The sequence below is a fragment of the Plectropomus leopardus genome, unplaced genomic scaffold (genome assembly GCF_008729295.1).
Source record: "Plectropomus leopardus isolate mb unplaced genomic scaffold, YSFRI_Pleo_2.0 unplaced_scaffold4426, whole genome shotgun sequence".
Taxonomy (NCBI): domain Eukaryota; kingdom Metazoa; phylum Chordata; class Actinopteri; order Perciformes; family Serranidae; genus Plectropomus; species Plectropomus leopardus.
The window spans coordinates 1-10,739 of NW_024648519.1; the positions used below are offsets into that span (position 1 = coordinate 1).

At 37.5% G+C, this 10,739-nt stretch overlaps 1 protein-coding gene across 1 annotated transcript; it reads right to left on the reverse strand.

Moving 5' to 3' along the window:
• Positions 1 to 361: 361 nt before the first annotated feature.
• LOC121939278 (leucine-rich repeat-containing protein 45-like) lies at positions 362 to 9,690 on the reverse strand (the record flags this gene model as incomplete). The annotated part of the gene is made up of 3 exons (XM_042482344.1): positions 362 to 509; positions 924 to 1,097; positions 9,598 to 9,690. Coding segments are annotated over 3 exons (415 nt in total), but the record flags the coding sequence as incomplete, so codon positions are not given.
• Between the last annotated feature and the right edge of the window lie 1,049 nt (positions 9,691 to 10,739).

The window sequence follows — 10,739 nt, forward strand, 5'->3', positions numbered from 1 at the left end:
ATAATTTTTAATCACTTTTCCAAGTCTTGTTTAACTTGGTTTGTATTAGTTTCTTTTTATTAATTTATCTATTCATTTATTTATTTTTGTTTTAATTTGTTTGAAAAATTTTCAGTTAATTTTTTATGTACATTTTACTAGTTTTTGCTCATTTTTGATTAATTTAACCTTTTGTCACTCATGCCTTCTTCCTGTGTTTTTGAAAGAAATCAAGCCAATTTGCTCAGGTTAAACAGGAATACATGACACAAACAAAGACACAGTAGGGAACTTATTGATTTGTTGAAATGTGCATGTTTTATAGAGGGTAATAAAAAAGATGTGTGAAGCAAGAAGAAAAGAGAGAAACAGTGTGGTGCACCTTTAATCTCTCTCTCCAGAGCACTGATCTTCTCTTTGAGTCCTCCCTGTGCCGTCCTCTCTGCCTGGAGATGTCCAATCTGCTCCTGCAGCTCCACCTTCACCCGGTTCACCTCTGCCACCTTCTCCTGGTCCTTACCCGACAGCTCCTGCAGCACAGCCAACACCCGAATGATTCTCATGACAACAAACACACACCCATCACTGATCACTTGTGGAGGCTGCTCAGATGGATGAGGCCTCTGTGCAGCAGCTACGAGTATCTGCTGGGGTTCATCTTGCATTTAGTCTCAGGTAAACTGCACATACAGAGCCCAGCTGGCTGGCTTGGCTTCCAGCCACATGCAATCTGAAGTTTTCACAGGCCCACATTCATGTCTAAATAAATCTGGTAGGAATCACAGATCTGACCATGGGACTATAGTGATTTCCACATCACTTATATGAAACACAACTATATAACACGTAATGTGGGTCTGCAGCATGAACACAGGGGTCATGTATGCAACACAATGATGCCTACAAACTCCTGTAGGTGCAGGAGGTAACTGATGGGTCCTGACCTGCTGGAGCTCCTCCGTCCTCCGCCGCATTGCGTTGATCTCGATGCTCTGCTGGCTGTTCTTGGCCTGCAGCTCAGAGATGGTCTGTTTCTGCTGGGAGCAGTGCAGCTGGACCTCCTGCAGGCAGGTACGTGCTGAGCGAAGCTTCTCCTCCAACGACGACACATGTTCCTGCTGCTCACAGGACAGAAATGTGGAAATGAGGATGATGGAGAAACCAAAAACATCACACTAATTTTTTAATGGGATAATCCACTCAGTAAAAAAGCCGCTTTCCACAGAGTCCCAGAGAGTCATTAGACACAATGAAATATGAGAGAGGGGGATCAGGCAATAGCTGATATACATATGTACAAATTCAATTTAAAAAGGCATGATTACAGAATTTCAGCATAGTCATTATCCTCTCCTTTCCTAGACTCTTAAATAGCCACCATGTTTCTGTACAACTTTTATGTGGTCATAACAAGGACTAGGTATCAAATACCAGTATGTATGTATGAATATGTGTGTGTCTATGTTGTATGACGCAGCGGCTTTGAGACCAAATCAAATTTTCCTGTGGGACAATAAAGTATACCTTATCTTACCTTATCTTAAACCTCAATGCTTTCTGGTGCCATTCAAAAGGTGTTATTTTAGAAAACTTCATTTATATGTACAGAACAATAAAAACAATGCCATGTATTTAACATTTATCTATTGTTAAATAAAAATGGGTTAATTACGTTTTGCTAAACATTCAATGAACAGCTACAGCCTTTTGTTCTCCACCATCATTAAAGCCAGATACTGAAACTCCTGATTCAAAACCATGCAGACGATCAGACTGAGTTTAGATACGATATTATTCAATGTTTAGCTGCGAGATTTTTCACCCTTAAGGCCCCCTTTAATATTATTCTGCACAAAATGCGCTTTTCAAAATCATGCTTTAAAAAACATGATACATTAATATTATTTTCTACTTTCATTAAGTTATTTTTTAACCAGCATCAGTCCTAATTATTAATACCAAATATTCATTGATTTTCAGGATTTTAATGCTTTAAATGCCAAGTTTTGGTCATGATGCCATTATGATCTTAGATCTCAAAAAAAACAAAACACAAAAAATATTTATTTTCAATACACTACATGCTAAGTAGATTTTTTTGATGATCACAGTCTGGGATTTGTCGGTGATTTGCAGCAACATTGATTGTGACAGTGCATCTAGTGGAAATAGCATGTATTTCAGAATCAGAATCAGAATCAGAAAAGATTTATTGCCAGGTATAGTTAACACAATACGAGGAATTTGTTCTGGTGGTTTGGTGCAACATAAATATAGAAAAAAAGAAAACAGATAAAATAGAAGATACAAATATAAAATATAAAATATAACAATATAAAAGGTACAAGTCTAGTATTGATATTTACATTGAATTACATTTTCTCCATATGCCAAATACTGTATGGTCAAAATTACATCATCAGGTGGAAAATAGTAAAAATTGCAAATTCCAAGGCAAAAGCCCAGAATGACCCCCAGAAATAATACAAGTGTTCGTGTTAATTAGCTTCAACTGCTCTAATCTGCCAGTGGTGATGTTAGTAACCAGTGACAGTCGGCTAAAAGTGAGAAGCCTGCTAACCTACATCTTTTTATTGCTCTTTGCTAATAAAAAAGAGTGAGAAGAGATAAAAGCTTGATTTGTTTGCATCAGAGCTTAAAGACATAATGCTGAACTTTTCCACATTAAAATCGCTAAAACAACATTTTCATCACTGTTCAAACCCCTGTCATTTAATCAGGTTGACTGTCCTTGTCATTTGGCAGCCTGTCAGTGGTGTCATATCTCCTTTGCACATGTGTCAGGGTTGTGTTTCTCTGCCAGAAGCTGTCATTAACTGACTTTTTGCAATTCACTTTTTGGCTACATGTTTTAACCAGATGAAGGATTTTAGTCATCGGACGTCTTGATCCTATGTTAACCCAAAATAAGCTGAGCAAACATTAGCAGCAACTCGACTCCAGCTCCTGACAAACAGAGCAGCATCAGAGAAACATTGATTGTTTGCGTGAAGCTGCTGTATTCATTTATCACTTTAATTCACCAGGTCCATTTTGAAAACGAGACCTCTACAGATAATTCAGCTCCTGGTAAAATTCTGCTCAACGATGAACACTGCAGGAACCCTAACCACAACCAAAAACTGACTGCAATAACTGCATTGTTTCTGCTTTAGTTAGTTAGCTAGTGGTAAAAATTAAATGTTTCAGGAGTCTTGGTATTTTGCAGACTTGGAACTGGATCCAAAATGGACCATTGTCGAAACACTTCCATACCATGGATTTATTAAGAAGGTCTGCATGTTTTTTAGTAATATTAGACAAAAATGGCGACCGACGGGTCGGACGTGCGCGAGTAGACAGCGCAGGGTCAGTCTGCCAATTTAACTTCTACATTGGTAGTACTATATGCTGAACGCTTCAAGTTCGAATTTAAATGTGACTTTGCAAGTGGACTTTCTGTTGATGTCACAATATTACTAAGAAACTTACTTTTGAGCCTGATACAGCGACCTGAAAAATCTACGTCAATCTTACTGAGTGATTGCACCTGCTGACTTGTCGCGGAACAATGGCTGAGGGTAATATTACTCTACAAACTTTATGGGAAGCAGTGAATGGAAGTAAAAATGGACTCTTGCTCAGATTGACGAATACTGATGAACAAATGGCTCAAATACGCTCCTCAATGCACGCACTAAATGAACAAATTGCTGAAGTTCAAATCAGAGTGAGTGCGACGGAGGATAATGTGGTAGACGCTGATAAGAAGATCACGGGGCTGCTTAAAACAGTGGAGATGTTGGAAATGAAGGTGGACTATCTGGAAAATAAAAGTCGACAGTCCAATCTGCTGATTTATAGCGTGATGGAGGGTGAAGAAGAGAAGAACACCGTGGCGTTTATTCGCCGCCTTTTGCCGGAGATCCTGGGCCGGGATATACAGGGGGAATCCCCGCTGCAAATTGAAAGGGCGCACCGCATCTCTACACGGGACCCATCGAGGATAAGACCCATCATCGTGAGGTTTGGGAATTATCAACAGAAAATAAAAGTGATGCACTGTGCCCGGGAACGAGGAGAACTCTTTTTCAAGGGCAAAAGGGTTTCTATTTATCCTGACTTCAGCGCAGCCGTTCAGAAGAAACATAAACTCTTCGCTCCAGTGAAACAGAGACTGCAGGCCGCTGGCATAAGGTATGAAATGCACTATCCTGCTACGCTTTTTGTTAAGCACAGGGGCTCCAAAAAGAGTTTCAAATCTCCCGCTGAGGCTCAGGATTTTCTCAATGAACTGGAAGCGAACAGTGAAGAATCTCCGATGAAATGACTGAGAGAGAGATGATTTATTTTCATTAGGCTACAAAGCTGATAGACTGCTACTGTAAGTGAGGGCACCAGGAGTCCATAATTTGTGAATATAGCTAGGGGAAAGTAGAACTATCTGCTTTTCTTCCTCTTTCAGTTGTGTTCTCTGTGTTTTTTGTTTTGTTTTGGTTTTTTTTGTATTTTATTCTCTCTCCTCCATTTTGTTTGGTTAATAAATATGAGTGCTAAATGTAGTGGAACCTAGATGATACTTGAAGGGCAGACATACCCAGTCTAGATAGGGTAAGGTGATGGCTTATATCAGTATGAGATTGATATATGGTCAATTTTTGTTTCTTGTGTGTTTGTTAGTTTTTTGTGCTCCCTTAATATCAAGGGCTGTAAAAATCCAGTTAAGCGAAGTAGGCTATTATCCTCTTTCAGGAAAGAAAATGTTTCTATTGTAATGTTACAAGAGACCCACCTAACTGATGAAGAACATAAAAAACTTAAGAAAGACTGGGTAGGACAAGTGTATTTTTCTTCTTTCAATAGTAAAAGTAGAGGAGTGTCTATATTAATCCATAAAAAATTACCACTCATTATTGATCACTTTGAGACTGATTTAAGTGGTTGCTATGTGTTGATTTATGGTTTCTTGTATGGTGAAAAAATTACTATCCTTAATGTGTATGCTGCTCCTGATATAAATGTATCCATCTTTACTACTATGACTGATTTATTGCTTAAATATAGATGTCCAATTATGATTGTGGCTGGTGATTGGAACTGTGTAATGGACAATATATTAGATCGGAACCCAAGCTTGAACACAACGAAAAGGAATCCTAGACAACGAGCTTTACAGCAAATGCTGGATGAGGTAGATGTTGTAGATATATGGAGGTTAATGCACCCTTTTGATAAAGATTATACTTTTTTCTCTAATCCACATAAAACATATACTAGAATAGATTTCTTCTTGGTATCTAAAGTATCTACAGAGCTTGTACTTAGTAGCAGTATTGGGAGCATTCATATATTGGATCATGCCCCAATTATAATAGAGATCTCTATAAGTAAATCACATAAATATCGACAATCCTGGCAGTGCAATAGGTCAATATTGTCGGACCCTGAATTTTGCTCTATGACAAAAAGGAAACTTTTGGAATTTTTAGAAGTGAATGATAATGGGGAAACAGATCCATCAAATCTATGGGAGACAACAAAAGCCTCTTTGAGGGGCCTGATGATATCATACTGCTCTGCCAGAAAGAAGAAAGTTGTGGAAGAACAGAGGAGATTAGAAATAAAGCTACAGGATGCAGAATCGGAGCATAAGCTGACACTGTCTAAGGAAAGCTGGGACAAAGTATTAATTTATCGATCTGCATTTAATACATTGCAATCTCAAAAGTCAGAAAGAGCTTTATTTTTACAGAAGCATAAGAGGTATGAATATGGAAATAAACCAGGACATTATTTAGCTAATCTAATTAATAACAAAAAAACTAGTAATATAATTACAAAATTGAAGGATAAAAATAGTAAATTAGTATATACATCCTCTGAGATTTCAAATGTGCTCAAAGACTTTTTCTGCTCATTATATAAATCCGAAAATTCAGGAGAAGAGGAGGGGATGAATACTTTCTTTCAAAAACTTAAGTTACCTAAAGTTAGCAATGTTGATAGGAAGATGCTTGATGCTGAAATTACATCTGAAGAGGTTGAAAAAAATATTATTAATTTAAAAAATGGAAAAGCTTGTGGCCCAGATGGCTTCCCTTCTGAAGTATATAAGACCTTTAAATCTATTTTTGTTCCTGTTTTAACAAATATGTTTCAGTATTCCTTTCAGGTTAGGAAACTACCTAAGACAATGCATTTTGCCACTATTAAGGTAATACCGAAAGAACAGAAAGACCCGGATAACCCTTCTTCATATAGACCTTTATCAATTCAAAATATAGACTCTAAAATATTGGCCAATATTTTGGCAACAAGACTTAACTTAGTACTGCCCAAATTAGTGGACACAGACCAAACTGGTTTTGTTCGAAATCGTCACTCACATACAAATATCAGACGATTATTGGGCATTATGCAGTATTCAAGACTTAATATGAACAATGCAGTTATAGTTGCACTAGATGCTGAAAAAGCTTATGATCGAGTAGAATGGAATTATTTATTTAGAACACTCAATGAATTTTCTTTTGGTAGTATTTTTATTGATTGGGTCAAATTGTTCTATGCATCGCCGCAAGCTGCTGTATCTGTTAATGGTTTGTCCTCCCAGATGTTTTCCTTAGAGAGAGGCACAAAACAAGGCTGTCCACTGTCTCCCTTACTTTTTGCTCTGATTATAGAGCCTTTAGCTGAGACTGTAAGAGTAAGTGATCAGGTGATGGGCATTCAAACTAATATCAGAACACATAAAATTCCATTATATGCTGATGATGTACTTTTATTTATGAAGGAATCATCTAAATCTATACCAGCTTTAATTAAGATTATAGATCAATTTAGCACTTTTTCTGGATATAAAATAAACTATGATAGGTCCCTGGCCTTACCTCTTGGGAAGACCTGCAGTGATTCATAATATTTGCCTTTTAAGGTGACCCATAACGGATTTAAATATCTTGGGATTTTTTTTCCGCCCAATCTCTCTGATTTAACTAAATTAAATTTTTTTACCTGTAGTTACTAAAATCAAATCAGACCTTGAAAGATCGGTGAACTTACCAGTGTCCTTACTAGGCCGAATTGCAATTATTAAAATGAATGTTTTGCCACGATTATTGTATCCAATCCAGATGCTACCTACCTATATTCCGTTAAAATTGTTTAAATCAATACATGGTGCAATTCGTAGATTTGTTTGGAAAAATAAGCGTCCTAGGTTAAAGCTGCAAAAGCTTCAGTCTCCCATAAAAAATGGTGGCTTAGCTTTACCCAATCTGATTTATTATCATTGGGCTTCACAATTGAGATTTGTCACAGACTGGGTAAAAGATAGTCAGGTTTCCTTTAAAGATCTGGAAAGTATAGGACTAGATAACGCATCAATAGCAGACCTTCCCTTTGTATGTTCTAGGAAGTTGCAAATTAGGATGAAAGATAATTTTATAGCTACAAATATATGCAAGTCTTTGACTAGCATACGTAAATATTTTCGTTTAAATCAATATTCATTCTTAGCACCTATTGTGAATAACCCTGATTTTGAAAATTCTTGTGTAGATGTGGGATTCAGAGACTGGAAGACCGCTGGTATTACAAAAATTAGTGATTTGTATATAGGTGGTGCACTAAAGTCTTTTCAGCAACTGCAAGAAGAGTTTAAGCTTTCTCGAACCCAATTCTATCGTTATTTACAAATGAGGAGTTACTTAAACTCAATTTCATATTACAAATGTGGTAGTAAGCTGAATATTCTTGACAGGCTCATCATGAAAGCAACAACAATTAATAAGAAAGTGATTACTTACATATACGATCAGTTGCTTACGAATGATGGGACTATAATTAAAATAAAAAATAGTTGGGAAAAAGACTTTGGTGCTCACCTAGATGACCAGACCTGGCGTAAGATGTTAAACAATGCCAAGAAAATTACTAGATCAGACAAATCACATGAAGTACAATATAAGATAATTAACAAACTGCATGTGACTCCTGAAATACGTAGTAAATATGATGATTCATGTTCTGTAGCATGCAACAACCAGGCACTTATTTTCATTTAATGTGGTCATGTCCATTGATTAAAATATTCTGGTCTAATGTCAAAACAGAGATAGAGAAGTTCCTTGGCATTACAATGGTAATGGATCCTAAACAGTGTATTCTTGGTATTGATCTTCTGTCCTTGCCTGGTCAAACTGGTAAATTGTTGAATACTATGTTGTATGCTGCACGTCTGTCTATTCTACATGTCTGGCTTGATGAGCACCCGCCTACGTTAGCAATGTGGTATGACAAACTGAAAGACTATCTCATGTGGTGCAAGGCACCTTAGATGAATTTGTTAAAGAATGGACCCCCCTGAATATATTTTTTGGGTGCGAGTGGCCATCAATAATAAGTGTTGGTGTAAATTAAGACCTAAACAGTGTATTCTTGGTATCGATCTTCTGTCCTTGCCTGGTCAAACTGGTAAATTGTTGAATACTATGTTGTATGCTGCACGTCTGTCTATTCTACACACCCGCCTACGTTAGCAATGTGGTATGACAAACTGCTATCAATTGTTCCTTATGAAAGACTATCTCATGTGGTGCAAGGCACCTTAGATGAATTTGTTAAAGAATGGACCCCCCTGAATATATTTTTTGGGTGCGAGTGGCCATCAATAATAAGTGTAAATTAAGATAACACCCCCCCCACACACACACATTCTGTCTTTTTTATTTTTATTTTTTTATTTTATTTTATTCATTTATTTTCTTGTCTTCTACATGTATTTATGTGCTTTTGGTTTTCATCATGTTGTATTATCATGTGTTGTATGTTGTGTTTCGTGACAGCGGAAGGCTGTAAGTTTGTGTTACTTGTCTGAGGAGCTTGTATTGCTGTCAACGTAAATCAAATCAAAAATAAAAAAGAAAGATATAAAAAAAAAGAAGGTCTGCATACAGCCATGGACGCAGGACCCGTTATTCCTATGAGAGCTGCTCATTGGTGCATGAAGTACAAAAAAGCTCATTTTCCAGGTACAGAATACCCGGATCTACGGGCCCATGAGGCTTGTGCACTGGAGACTTACAGCATACGAGTGTGCCCAAGGAGGTAACTTCCACCAGCGGAGCAAATGACTTCCAGTTGAGTGCTATGCTAGCTTGAATGGCAGTCTAAAAAAAATAATCTTGCTGCTCTTTTAGACTTTCCAAATGAATTCTTGCTGTCTGTGATCACCTTGACCAGCCCTGAGTGGGATTTTTTAAACTTTCCAATCCAAGTGTAATATTATTTCGGCTACCTATACCCTAACAATACTTTTTTGCCTATTTAGGAGCCCTACACTTGACCACAATAGGGTGATTCGACGTCTTTAGGTTGGTGGTAAATGTTGAAAAGTAAACCAAAAAAAATATATATATATCAAGGATTTGATAGCTGGAGTCAATACTGGATTTAAATCTGATAAAACACAATGAAATGATATCCCCTCTTGTGCCACTATTGAGGCTTAGATTGAAGCTCATTTGTAAAATGCTCTGGACAAAAGCCACGATAAATATAAAGATAAAAGCAGTAACATCTTAATAACAGATCAAAGGTCCAGATTTTGAAACCCACCTCCTCCTGACGCACTTGAGCTCGCACTCTTCCTAGCTCCTCCTCTGCCTGGGCCCTCTCCGTCACACACGCTGCTTTGGCTTTACTCAGCTCCTACAGCAGATGGACATTATGACACGACATTACATTAGGAGCACAGGTAGTCCAGAGATCTGTAGAGAGCATCGATAGACTGTATAAAGATGGGCAACATGAAAGATCCTTTTTCTTCTTTCACATCTGTTTTTGCTTGGTCCAGCACCTAGTTTTTACCACTTTTAGATGTGCGCACTGCTTGAACTTTTCAACATGCCAGCTCCCCCAAATTGCAGCTTTTCAATCTGGATCGCCCCCTAGTGTCTGACTGCAGTATATGTCATAAAGCCCACCCCTCCATGTTAGTGGATGGGACACAGGTCAAACTAACAACTCAAAGTACACGCTAAATACATTTTTCCCAAAGAAGGTTTCTGTCATTGATGGTATTCCTCTAACCCTGACTTCTGTTTAAGTGATCATTTTTATAAGTTTGGTTAAAATCAGTCATTAAATTATACAAAAGGGGGCTTTTCTGCCACGATTGACAGCTGTGACAGCTATTCATGTGCTCACATTCAATTAAGCTGCTTGCGATTGGTTGGACAAATGTTTTAGCTGGAATTCTAGATGGACAGACAGACAGACTTTATCATTCCATCTCAGTGGAAAACCGCTTTGGCTTCGCTCAAAAACAGCAAAGGCAAATACTAACACATAAAAAAAAAGTATTAAAAATGCACAAATGCACAATACACAAGATAAAATAGTGCAACAGGCAGGTAGGAGCAATAAATTCTATAAATATAAATAAACAATAAAAGAGAGTGCATCTTACAAAATAGTTGTTTTCCCTGATACAGTTGCTCTGTGTTATTCTGTGCCTGAATGGCATAGGGAATAAAGATCTTCCTCTAAAGGTTACAATCGGTTTTTGGGACCCTAAATCAACGGCCAGACAGGAGCAGCTCAAATTCTGAGTGTGATGGATGTGAGGCATCTGCAATAGCATGTTTGGCCTTCCTGCGTACAGCACTGACAAATATATTGCTGAGCTGTTTCTGTGACTTGTCAATCAACTTCCCTGCAATGTTGACAGCTTGTTTTTGCTCTTTACACTCAAGTTC